Here is a 14,054-nt window from a genome sequence, read left to right on the forward strand (position 1 = left end):
CATGCACAGTGAAAAACTTTTCATGAGTTCAATTTTAAAAAACAAACACATGCAGCTTAAAGTCCTCAGGGCTGAACTTACCGTCTTGTGACCGTTCTGGCAGGCAACATGCAGTGCTGTCTGCCCCATGGCATCCTCAACATCAACATCACTGACATGCTGCACAAGGTCATGGAGTAGTTCTGTCCGCCCATTCACAGCCAGCCAGTGTATCTGTGAAGCCATTTAGTTACTTAACGTTTGTGTAGTAGTGTTTTATATAAAAACAGCAGATAAATAATGTTATTTCTTAGCTGAACATGACTTGCTCATGCAAATCTAAAGGCATTTTAAGTCCATGTAATGGTTTAAAACTAAAGGTATTTTAAGTCCATGTAATTTTTTTCCTTTTTTAATTTGTTTAAGTTTTATCTAAGGGTTTGGGGTTCTTTTTAGAGTTGGGGTCTTGCTATGTTGTTCAAGTTGGACTCAAACTCCTGAGCTCAAGTGATCCTCCTGCCTCAGCCTCCTAAATAGCTGAAACTAGGTTTTATATGAGGAAAATTTCTGTATCAAGATGCAGATTACATTACCACAGATTTCAAAATGAAGAACTCAATGCGGGTGGAAGTGGTGCCTCATGTTTGTAATCTCAGCACTTTGGGAAGTTGAGGCAGGAGGATTGCTTGAATAAAATGAGTTCAAGATCAGCCTGGGCAATGTAGCAAGAACCTGCTTCTATAAAAAATTTAAAAATTAGCTGGGCAGCCGGGCGCGGTAGCTCACGCCTGTAATCCCGGCACTTTGGGAGGCCGAGGCAGGCGGATCACGAGGTCAGGAAATCAAGACCATCTTGGCCAACACGGTGAAACCTTGTCTCTACTAAAATATAAAAAATTAGCTGGGCATGTTGGCGTATGCCTGTAATCCCAGCTATTTGGGAGGTTGAGGCAAGGGAATCGCTTGAACCCAGGAGGCGGCGGTTGCGGTGAGCTGACATTGTGCCACTGCACTCCAGCCTGGCAACAGAGCAAGACTCCGTCCCAAAAAAAAAAAAAAAAAAAATTAGCTGGGCATGGTGGCATACACCTATGGTCCTAGCTTCTCAGGATGCTAAGGTAGGAGGATCCCTTGAGCCCAGGAGTTTGAGGCTACAATGAGCTATGATTGTGCCACTGCACTCCTACCTAGGTGACAGAGTGAGAACCTATCTCAAAAAAAAAAAAAAAATTGTTTTAAAATAACTCACAACGGTTCAAAATAGTAAGTATACTAAGCTTCCGATCATCAAATACTCTGCTTCTCAGATAATCCTGGACTCTATGCATAGCTTGTCTCTGGAGAAAAGGTGTTAGATATTTTTCCTTTCCCAGAAGCAAACGTTAAGTTAAAAAGTAATTAACATTGCAATGCTATCTCCCTTAATTCCTATATTTTACAAGTAACACATGTATCTTGCATAAATAAAAAAAGGAGGATAAAAATATATATAAAACACCTATGAGTCTACCACTCAAAGATAATCAATGTTAAAACTTTGGACTATGCTATCCATTAATTTTTCACATGATTTTTTTTTTTTTCATTAAAAAGAAAATCATGAAATCCCTGTTTTAAAATGGCAGGTTTAATCCATGCATCAGCCTCTACTTCTTCCCTAAACCCCACAGAAATGACAGTAAAGAGTATTTCCTTAAAGACTAGATCCATAAAGATACAGAGGAGAGAACAGCAAGTTTCGGATGCAAAGAAAATAGATGATGCTTTTTATCTTGTCAGATTATACTTGTTGACTTGTCAGAATGTTACACCAGTATTAGAGAAACCCCCCCAAGAAAATGTGATTCAGATTACAGGACTCCCAAAAGGCTCAAGAATCAATAGTAAGCACCATGCACCTTTTGAAAAGAGGTTGAAAGTTTATCTAACAAGATTTAGAGCCTCATATCTCTAACCCTCCCCAACTGTACAAGGCCAGTAATGGCCGCTCCTCAATCAGACAGAATGCAAGAGGCTTGAAAACAGTCTCTAGGTAAGAGACACCAGGCACATTGAACCACGAATACCACATTAAGAAGGGGAGATTAAGTGCAAGTTTAAATACTGAACATTGATTTTACAAAGCATTCTTCTCTATCCAGCACACAGACTGTTAACATCTTCAGGGCAGTTGGAAGAGTCTTCTCTGAGGAGTATGACCAGCTCAAGAGTAAATGCCTAAAGAGATTGACACCGGAAAGGTCCAAGAGGCAAATGTCCAAGGACATCATCCTACACTGAAGGCCCTAGTGAACAAACCTCATTCATGCTGACAGTCTTCAAATAGCTTTTTCCATTTCCACCAAACATTTGATAAACGCATCTAATTCGAAAGACAAAATACAAAAATTTTTTAAAGCAAAAAGTAGGGGGAAAAAGGAACCATGAATATTCAAGAAAAAAACTACATTTAATACTGTCAGAGAGAGAACATACTGATTGCGTCCTTGAAATGAGAAAAGGATACTATTTTTTGAAAGAAACAAGGGAAAAAAAAAAACTCTTGGAAATTAATACTATGATAGAGACGTGCAAACTCAAAAGAAGATTTAGAAGAAAATATTGAGGAAGTCTCCCTAAAAGTAAAAAGATAAAAGAAATGAAGAAATGAGAAAAAGTAGGAAAATTAAAGGGCTAGTGTGAATAGGTCTAACTAAATAACAGGAGTTGGGGAAAAAATAAAACTGAGAAAAGACAGAAAAAGAAATCATGAAAGTAACAATTTACGAATATTTCTCATAAGTTCCCATTACATGAGTTTCCAGGTTGACAGGGTCTCAATATTATCCAGCTAAATGGATAAAATAAAGCCAAACCAAGATATAATAATCACAGGATTTTAGAACACCATGGACAAAGTAGATTCTGTAAGTTTCTAGAGAGAAAAATCAAAACAGATGTCATATAAACAATCAAGAATCAAAATAGTACTAAACTTCAAAACAAAGTAAGACGACAACAAAGCAATACTTTCAAAATTCTAAGGAAAAATGATGTCTCATCTAGATTGTCAGCTAAACTGTCAATCACATAATCAGACTCAAAGACTCGAGTCATATCAAACATGCAAGGTGGCTACACATCTCCCGGGCACACTTTTTCTCAGGAAACTGTCAGGGTTGTGCTCTATCAGAATGACAGAATAGTTACCAGAAAAGATGGATATGAGACCCATATAACAGAGAACCCAAAGCAAGAAAAAAGCAAAGGGAATCCCCAGGATGATGATGAGACATTCCAAACAACTGTGCAGCAGACCTAGGTATCAACCAACTCAGCCAAGAGAGCACAGAAGTCTCCTTAAGAGACTCCTTCAAGACATAATCAAGGACATGAAAGGTACTGCATACTATTAAGAGGATATTTATAAAGCTGAGAGAGACTTTGGTAATGAATTAGTAATAAGTTATAAGAAAACGTTAATAAAGCAGTAGGGCACAAAACAGATAACAAAGACATACAAACTGGAAAAGAAAGAAATAAAGGCCTGGCGCGGCGGCTCATGCTTGTAATCCCAGCACTTTGGGAGGCCGAGGCAGGTGAATCACCTGAGGTCTGGAGATCAAGACCAGCCTGGCCAACATGGTGTAACCCCGTCTCTATTAAAAATACAAAAATCAGCCAGGCGCGGTGGCTCAAGCCTGTAATCCCAGCACTTTGGGAGGCCGAGACAGGTGGATCACAAGGTCAGGAGATCGAGACCATCCTGGCTAAAAACGGCAAAACCCCGTCTCTACTAAAAAATACAAAAAACTAGCCGGGCGCGGTGGCGGGCACCTGTAATCCCAGCTACTCGGAGGCTGAGGCAGGAGAATGGCGTGAACCCGGGAGGCGGAGCTTGCAGTGAGCTGAGATCCGGCCACTGCACTCCAGCCTGGGCAACAGAGCGAGACTCCGTCTCAAAAAATAAAAATAAAAAAATAAAAATACAAAAATCAGCTGGGCGTGGTGGCGCACACCTGTAATCCTAGCCACTCGGGTAGCTAAGGCAGGAGAATTGCTTGAATCCAGGAGGCGGAGGTTGCAGTGAGCCAAGATCGTGCTACTGGACTATAGCCTGCGTGACAGAATGAGACTCTGTCTAAATAAATAAACAAACAAAAAACTGTCTCTACATGCCGACAACATGACTGTCTATGTAGAAAATCCCAAGCAATTTGCCCAAAATCCCCTAGAACTAATAAGCGAGTTCAGCAAGATTGCAAGACACATAATTAACACACAAAAACCAATTGCATTTCCATCTGAACATGCATAAACTCAAATTAAAAACACAATGCCATTTACAATTATGCCAAAGAAAATGAAATAGTTATATGCTTACCAAAACATGCACAAAATCCCCAGACTGTGCTGTACAAAATTCTAATGAAAAAAATCAAAGACCTAAGTAAGTGTGGAGACATACTGTGTTTATGGATTAAAAGACTCAATCAACATAGTAAAGATAACAATTCTCCTCAAATTGATCTATCAGTTTAAAGCAACTCCAATCAAAATTCCAGCAAGGTTTTTTTGTTGACATAGACGAGTTTATTGTAAAATTTATATGGAAAGGCAAAGGGATCAGAATGGCTAACACAATCCTGACAAAGAAAAATAAAGTGAGAGGAATTATTCTACCTGTTATTAAGACTTACAGCTACAGGCTGGGAGCGGTGGCTCAAGCCTGTAATCCCAGCACTTTGGGAGGCCGAGGCAGGTGGATCACGAAGTCAGGAGATTGAGACCATCCTGGCTAACGTGGTGAAACCCCGTCTCTACTAAAAATACAAAAAATTAGCTGGGCAAGGTGACGGGCGCCTGTAGTCCCAGCTACTCAGAAGGCTGAGGCAGGAGAATGGCGTGAACCCTGGAGGCAGAGCTTGCAGTGAGCCGATATCGCGCCACTGCACTCCAGCCTGGGCAAAAGAGCGAGACTCCATCTCAAAAAAAAAAAGGAAAGACTTACAGCTACAGTAATCAAGACAGTGTGGTATTAGCAGACAGATTAGTAGAGACACACAGATCAGTGGAACGAATAGAAAGTCCACAAGTGGATCCACACAAATATGCCCAACTGATTTTTGAGACAGATGCAAAACCACATTCATGCAGAAAGGACAGCCTTTTCAACAAACAGTGCTAGTACTGGACATTCACAGGCGAAAAAAAAAAAAGAAGCCTTGACCTAAGCCTCATATCTTATGCAAACAGTAACTCGAAAGAGATCATAGACTTAAATGTAAAACACAGAAAACATAAAACTTTTAGAAAAAAAGATAGGAGAAAATCTTTAGGATCGAGGGCTAGGCAAAGAGTTCTTGATACCAAAAGCATGACCCACAATGTGAAAAACTGATCAATTTGACTTCAAAATTAAAAACTTTTGCTCTTCAGAAGATTCAACTTTTGCTCTTAACACCATTACTAAAAACAGTACTGGAAGACCTAGCTAGAGCAATCAGGGAAAAGAAAGAAACAAAAGACATTCAAATTAGAAAGAAAGATGTCAAATTATTTTTGTCTGCAGATGATATGATCTTGTATTGGAAAAACTTAGACTCCACCAAAAAACTGTTAGCACTGGTAAACAGGTAAGCTGCAAAATATGAAACCAACATACAAAAATCAGTAGCATTCCGATGTCAGGAGCAAACAACCTGAAAAAGAAGTAAAGAAAGTAATCCCATTTATGACAGCTACAAATAAAATAAAATACCTAGGAATCAGCTTAACCAAAGAAGTGAAAGACATCCAAAAGAAAGCTACAAAAAAAAGATGCAAGAAACTGAAGAAGGCACACACAAAAAATGAAAAAATATTCCTAAGGGTTAGAAGAATCAATACTGTCAAAATGTCCATACTACTCAAAGCAATCTATGGATTCAATGTATTCTCTATCAAAATACCAATGACATTCTTCACAGAAACAGAAAAGATAATTCTAAAATTTATATGGAATCACAAAAGATCTAGAACAAAAGCCATTGTGAGTAAAAAGATAAAGACTGGAGGAATATCATTACCTGACTTCAAATTATACTACAGAGCTATAGTAACCAAAACAGCATGGTACTGGTATAAAAACAGACACACAGACCAACGGAACAGAACAGATAACCCAGAAACAAATCCATGCATCTACAGTGAACTCATTTTCTACAAAGGTGCCAAGAACACACACTGGGAGTAGGGACCATTCCTTCAATAAATGATGCTGGGAAAACTGGATATCCATAAACAAAAAATGAAACTAGCCCCTGTATCTCTTGCCATATACAAAAATCAAATGAAAATGAACTAAAAACTTAAATCTAAGACATGAAACTACTAAAATAAAACACTGGGGAAACTCTCCAGGACATTGGTTTGGGCAAAGCTTTCTTGAGTAATACCCCTTGAGCAAATTTCTTGAGTAAATCTGCTTTTGAGTAAAAGCAAAAGTAACCAAAGCAAAAATGGACAAACGGGATCACTTCAAGTTAAAATGCTTCTGCACAGGAAAGGAAACAATCAACAAAGTAAAGAAACAATCCACAAAATGGGAGAAAATAACTGCAAACTATCCATCTGACAAGGGATTAATAACCAGAATATATAACGAATTAAAACAACTCTATAGTAATAAAAAAAAATTCAGTTAAAAAAAGAATGAAAGATCTGAGTAGACACTTCTCAAAAGAAGACATACAAATGGAAAACAGGTATATAAAAAGGTGCTCAACATCACTGATCATCAAAGAAACTACAATGAGGTATCATCTCACTCCTGTTAAAATGGTTTATATCCAAAAGACAGGCAGTAAGAAATGTTGGTGAGGATGTCAAGAAACAGGAACTGTCATACACTGTTGGTGTGAATGTGAATTTGTATAGCCACTAGGGAAAACAACTGCATCCCTGGACATTTATCCCAGAAAAATGAAAACTTATGTCCACACAAAAATGTGTACCCTAATGTTTTTAACAGCTTTACTCATAATAGCCCCAAACCAGAAGTGACCCAAATGTCTTTTAACAGGTAAATAGTCAAATAAATGGTGGTATATCCACTACTAGATAGAATACTATTCAGCATTATAAAGGAACAAACTATTGATAAATATAACCTAGGTAAGTCTCCAGGGAATATGACAAAAAAAAAAACCCAATCCTCAAAGGTTCCACACAATATAATTCCATCTCTGTAACATTCCTGAAATGACTAATGGAAAACAAAGTAATGGTTGCTATAGGTTAGCCATGGGATATGAAGGACAAAGGAAAAGGTATGGTTACAAAAGGGCAACATGACATATCTCTGTGGTGTTAGAAATGTTCAGAATATTGACTATGGTGGTGAAAATCTACAATGTACAGGTAATAAAACTACACAGGTAGCCTACACAGGTAATAAAAATGAATAGAACTTAAAATACATAAACATACACACACATACAATTAAAACTGAAGAAGGCCAAGCACGAAGGCTCACACCTGTAATCCCAGCATTTTGGAAGACCAAGGCAGGTAGATCACCTGAGGTCAGGAGCTCAAGACCAACCTGACCAACATGGTGAAACCCCATCTCTAGTAAAAGTGCAAAAATTAGCCGGGCATGGTGACACACGCCTGTGGTCCCAGCTACTTGGGAGACCGAGGCAGAAGAATTGTTTGAACGCAGGAGGCAGAGGTTGCAGTGAGCCGAGATTGCACCACTGCACTCCAGCCTGGGCAACAGAGCGAGATTCTGTCTCAAAAAAATAAAATAAAATAAAACTGAGGAAATCTCAATAAGATGGATTGTATCAATGTCCATGTCCTTATTGTAATATTATACTAAAATTTTGCAAAACGTTACCACTGGAGGAAACTAGGCAAAAAGTGCAGGGCATCTCTCTCTCTATTATTTCTTAGCACTGCATGTGAATCTACAATTATCTTAATTTTTTTAAAAATACAATCATTAACTACAGGAAAATAAAATGTCATGCAAGAAAGGAAACCAACTATAACCAACTATTTGGCTTAACTATGAATAGTTTTTGTGTAGTCAAAAATATAACACACAAAAATGATCTAACTAAAATTACAATAATTTTATTGGAGGGATACAAGGGTAAAGTGCTTATACATGACAGGCTGGGAGGAGGGGCTGAAAAAGAGAACAATCGCCTCATCTTCCAGAAAGTCAACAGGTGATGCCTAAAACCAAAAAACCAAGAAGTAGCATTTAGCATGCTATTTAAATATACAGAGACAACATTTTAAAATCCATTAAAATAGCTGAGAGAGGCCGGGCACAGTGGCTCACACCTGTAATCCCAGCACTTCAGGTGGCCAAAGGGGGATGGATCACCTGAGGATAGGAGTTCAACACTAGCCTGACCAACATGGAGAAAACCTGTCTACTAAAAATACAAAATTAGCTGGGCGTGGTGGCTCACACCTGTAATCCCAGCACTTCAGGTGGCCAAAGGGGGATGGATCACCTGAGGTTGGGAGTTCAACACTAGCCTGACCAACATGGAGAAAACCTGTATCTACTAAAAATACAAAATTAGCTGGGCGTGGTGGCTCACACCTGTAATCCCAGCATTTTGGGAGGCCGAAGCAGGCGATCACCTGAGGTCAGGAGTTCAAGACCAGTCTGACCAACATGGAGAAACCCCATCTCTACTAAAAATACGAAATTAGCCAGACATGGTGGCACATGCCTGTAATCCCAGCTACTCGGGAGGCTGAGGCAGGAGAATCTCTTGAACCTGGTAGGTGGAGGTTGTAGAGGGCCAAGATAGCACCATTGCACTCCAGCCTGGGCAACAAGAGTGAAACTCCGTCTCAAAAAAAAAAAAAATTAGCTGGGCATGGTAGCGGTGCCTATAATCCCAGCTACTCGGGAAGCTGAGGCAGGAGAATCACTTGAACCCGTGAGGTAGAAGCTGCAGTGAGCCAGGATTGTGCCATTGCACTCCAGCCTGGGAGACAGCGAGACTCTGTTTCAAAAAAAAAAAAAAAAAAAAAAGCTGAGAGAAGTTGTTTAGGGAGTGAGAAGTTTGGAGGTTGGGGAGGAAGGCCAAGAGACTGTTTTCTACAAGCCATGTAGAATATTTGATTCTTTAAATACGTACATGAATAATTTTGTTAAATAAAAATTTTATTTTTAAAAATTTTCTATTCCACCTCCCTTAAAGTACAGGAAAGAAGGGAAGAAATTAACAGATAAAATCTTATGCAATTAAAACAGATTATATTAACACTGAACCATCATGCCTAAACTGGTTAGTGTCCTAAGGAAAGATACATGTTATTTCTAGGGTTTCATAACGCTCTGTTGTACCTACCATGTCACTAAGCATCCTACAGATATTCAGAATATAGTCTTTCCTTACAGACTAGGTGGTATTATATTATTAATATATAACAAAATCTGAATTTTTATAGGAATTATAGACTCCATATAATAATCGTGATTGAGTTTATTCTATAATAAGCCATTCAAAATCTTAGGAAAGTTGTTTTTCTATACCTCATCCCCCAATTTTTAATCATAAAGGCCTTGAAAATCAGCAAGGTAAGTAAACATTCAATATTATTCTCTATTCACAAATTAAAAGATTCAAAATATAAATACTATCAAAGGAATGTATAATAAATAAAACTTAACATTTTCTGCCATGATTTCAAAACAACTGCTCAACAGTAACATAATTCTATGTTATCTCTACTTCTTACGTATTTATTTTTTTGAGACAGAGTCTCGCTCTGTCGCTCAGGCTGGAGTACAGTGGCACGATCTCGGCTCACTGTAAGCTCCGCCTCCCGGGTTCTCGTCATTCTCCTGCCTCAGCCTCCTGAGTAGCTGGGACTACAGGCATGTGCCACCACGCCTGGCTAATTTTTTGTATTTTTAGTAGAGACAGAGTTTCGCCATGTTAGCCAGGAAGGTCTCGATCTTCTGACCTCGTGATCCGCCTGCCTTGGCCTCCCAAAGTGCTGGGATTACAGGCACGAGCCACCACGCCCAGCCTGTTATCTCTACTTCTAAAATTAATAATGCTCCATTAAATAATGACAATTTGGTTAAAACTTTGGGACTTCAACAATCTCTTCAGCAATATCCCATACCACCTCCATGTGATTCAAAAATATATAAACTTATTTTTCCAAAGAAAGTGGTATGGCAAAATGGCCAATACTACTTTATATAAAATATAAGTCTAATAATAGAACAAAATGTTAACAGACTTTATCATTGGGATGCAGAAGTGAAAGGATTGCTTGAGGCCAAGAGTTCAAGACCAGCCTGGGCATCAAAGCAGGACCCCACCTCTACAAAAAAATACAAAATACACTAGCCAAGGGCAGTGACACACACTTATAGTCCCTGCTACTTGGAAGGATAATGCCGGATGATTTCTTGAGCCCAAGAGTTTGAGGTTGCAGTGAGCTATGATCATGCTGCTACAGTGCAGCCTGAGTGACAGTGAGACCCTGTCTCTAAAAAAAGGTTTTACTGGCCGGGCACAGTGGCTTACGCCTGTAATCCCAGCACTTTGGGAGGCCGGCAGGTGGATCACCTGAGGTCAGGAGTTCAAGACCAGCCTGGCCAACACAGTGAAACCCCATCTCTACTAAAAATACAAAAGTTTTTTTTTTTTTTTTAATCGTGATTATCTCAGAACGTAAGGAATATAGGAAGTGCTCATTCCCTCTGTTACCTTTTTTCTTCCTTTCTGACTAGCTATCTAATTCTACAATGAACATATTAAAAGTACTTAAAAGAACATAACGAAAAACAGCTCTCCAATAATGAACACATAACACACCTCAGCAGAGATGCTCCTAAGAAGTCCCTTAAAAGTCAGTAACAAAGGCTAGGGGAATAAACTTCAAAATAAATGAAAGTTATAAACTTAAAAAGGAGAAGAGAGAAATATAGTGAGCCATAACTTATCTTAATATTGCTAAAAACTTTATCTCAAATCATTCTACACCTTCTTAATCCCTATAAAGAAGTAACACAGTCCAGGTGTGGTGGCTCACACCTATAATCCCAGCACTTTGGGGGGCCAAGACAGGTGAATCACTTGAGGCCAGAAGAAAGAAACTAGCCTGGCCAACATGATGAAACCCCATCTCTACTAAAAATATAAAAATTATCTGGGCATGGTGGCGCACACCTATAATCCCAGATACTTGGGTGGCTGAGGCACAAGAATCGCTTGAACCAGGAGGCGGAGACTGCAGTGAGCAGAGATTACACCACTGCACTCCAGCCTGAGTGACAGAGCGAGACTCTGTCTCAAAAAAAAGTAACTTGCAGAAACACTTGTGCTACACTTTGCCAAACTCTCACATTCAATATCATTTTCTAAAACGTACTTTTAAAGCATCAGATGAAATTGATAGCACTTACTGCTGTAAGGCCTTCATTATTACAAATGTTGACATCAGCACTATATTCTAATAATTTACTCATACATTTCTTCTGCCTGAAAAGGAAAAAGAGTCATGGATAACTGGTACTAAAAAATACATGCAAATGATAATTAATTTACTGAAATATTAACTATAATCAATAACAGCTGAGAACATCATAACATCTTTATCTGTAATATCAAGTGATATCTGCAATATTTAAACAAACACTACATGAGGCAAAATACAAAACTGCTTCTATGATTCAAAGATTACAGGAGAAAACAATGACACAGTCAGGTTTTCATATCATTGGGACAAATCATCATTCAAACTGTAGAGAAATTTCTAGTATTGACTAAGTTCATAAAACAGTAATATTCATCAGAAACATAACAAAATACAAGTCTAATGGAAGGGGAATGAATAGAGAAACATGATGTCTCAACATTGTATCCTACATTCTTGTCAACAAAATATTTAAAAGATAACACTAAGATGTTATAAAATCATACTCAGAATATCGATGAAATGCACGTCTATGTATCCCTCTACTTACCGGGGGATGAGGAGGGGGATGCAGAGACTCTTTATTTTTTTTTTTCAGTTATTTGTACTGTGGTAAAATACATATAAAATTTGCCATCATAACTTGTTTTTTTTGAGACAGTGTCTTGCTCTGTCACCAGGCTGAAGTGCAGTGGCGGATCTTGGCTCACCGCAACCTCCGCCTCCCAGGTTCAAGTGATTCTCCTGCCTCAGCCTTCCGAGCAGCTGGGATTTCAGGCATGCGCCACCATGCCCAGCTAATTTTGCATTTTTAGTAGAAACAGGGTTTCACCATGTTGGCCAGGATGGTCTTGATCTCTGGACCTCGTGATCCGCCCCTCTTGGCCTCCCAAAGTGCGGGGATTACAGACATGAGCCACTGTGACCGGCCCATCATAAACTTTTTTTTTTTTTTTTTTTTGAGACAGAGTTTCACTCTGTGTTGCCCAGGCTGGAGTACAGTGACGCAATCTCGGCTCACTGCAACCTCCGCCTCCCGAGTTCAAGCAATTCTCCTGTCTCAGCTTCCTGAGTAGCTGGGATTACAGGTGCCTGCCACCAAGCCTGACTAATTTTTGTATCTTTTAGTAAAGCCGGGGTTTCACCATGTTGGCCAAGCTGGTCTCGAACTCCTGACATCAGGTGATCCACCCCCTCAGCCTCCCAAAGTGCGGATTACAGGCATGAGCCACTGCACCCAGCCTTCATCATAACCTTTTTTTTTTTTTTGAGACAGAGTTTCGCTTTTGTTGCCCAAGCTAGAGTGCAATGGCACAATTTCAGCTCACTGCAACCTCTGCCTCCTGGATTCAAGCAATTCTCCTGCCTTAGCCTCCTGAGTAGCTGGGATTACAGGCACCCGCCACCACGCCCAGCTAATTTTTCATATTTTTAGTAGAGACTGGGTTTCACCATGCTGGCCAGGCTGGTCTTGAACTCCTGACCTCAGACGATCCGCCTGCCTCGGCCTCCCAAAGTGCTGGGATTACAGGCATGAGCCACCACGCCTGGCCCCTATCAAAACCATTTTTAAATGTACAGTTCACTGGTAAATAGTCCACTGAGTAAACAGTAATATATACACTATAGTGTGTACATATAATACATATGTATTGTATACATATTATATAATAAATATAGTAGTAACATAATATGAGGTTGGTGCAAAAGTAATGGTGGTTTTTGCCATTACTTTGAATGGCAGAGTATATAGTATATATGAATATATTACCATTTATTCAACTAGATCATAAACATCTTCATACCATGGATTGTATCATATTTCTTTAATCAACTCAGTACTAAGGATAGCCAGCCTCATAGTAGCTCTCAATAAAACTTCGATTATTAATATTCAATCTTGTAAATCAATAGCTAAAATTCTCATTGACTGAATAAAACTTTTAAGAAAAAACTGACAAGTTACTTGCTTTGATTTTTGTACTTGTAATGAAGTTAAATGTCACTTAAAATTAGTATTATAATCAAAGAAACTGAAGAAAATAAAGCTCTGGGTAAACTTTTAAGATCAAACATTGACAAAGTTCCTTTATCTAACACACTGTTAGGAAAACCTTAAGAAATAAATATTCAATAATCATGAGACCACAGACCAGACAGTCCCATTAAAATAAATGCATTGTTTAAATGTGTGTTCATGTGTCCATACCCATATGGGTAGATTTCTAAAACCTTTCAGAAGCCTATTATGGACCACTGGCCTAAGCCAATAATGCCAAAATAAATCATTAGGTAGGAATGGGCCAGGGAAATAGGCACAAAAACGGGTTTATTGTAGGGGCTGTTGAAGAAAAGCAGTAATCTATAACGCTTTTCCTCCCAAAAATAAATTGCAAAAGGTACAGGGAATATAGGAGAGAAATATATCCTATCTTTCTTATTGAACAATCATTATTACTATTTTCCAGGATCTGAATAAGTCAAATCAATCCAATAAATAAGTGGCTATTTTGCTAACAGAACTAAAATAATATGTAACAAATGGGCCCTACCCTTTATGAGCTCATAATCACCTAAAAAATAAAGTCTTCTTTCAAATCTGACTAAAACACAACCTAAGAATACACAATAATTTCAAAGCCTCT

General features: G+C 38.7%; 1 protein-coding gene across 7 annotated transcripts in view; it reads right to left on the bottom strand.

Moving 5' to 3' along the window:
• Window positions 1-14,054, bottom strand: part of HACE1 (HECT domain and ankyrin repeat containing E3 ubiquitin protein ligase 1) — a 127,315-nt gene that overhangs the window by 99,406 nt on the left and 13,855 nt on the right. For 4 of the 7 annotated variants that reach the window (XM_008007482.3, XM_008007477.3, XM_038001073.2 and 1 more), the window contains 2 exons: window positions 11,399-11,474; window positions 82-213 (listed from right to left, as the gene is read on the bottom strand). In XM_008007482.3, the coding sequence (XP_008005673.3) occupies window positions 82-213; window positions 11,399-11,474 (208 nt within the window). The remainder of the gene's footprint in view (window positions 1-81; window positions 214-11,398; window positions 11,475-14,054) is intronic. The other 3 variants (XM_008007480.3, XM_073022377.1, XM_038001072.2) reach the window with 1 other exon arrangement.

This window comes from Chlorocebus sabaeus, chromosome 13, assembly GCF_047675955.1.
Source record: "Chlorocebus sabaeus isolate Y175 chromosome 13, mChlSab1.0.hap1, whole genome shotgun sequence".
Lineage (NCBI taxonomy): Eukaryota > Metazoa > Chordata > Mammalia > Primates > Cercopithecidae > Chlorocebus > Chlorocebus sabaeus.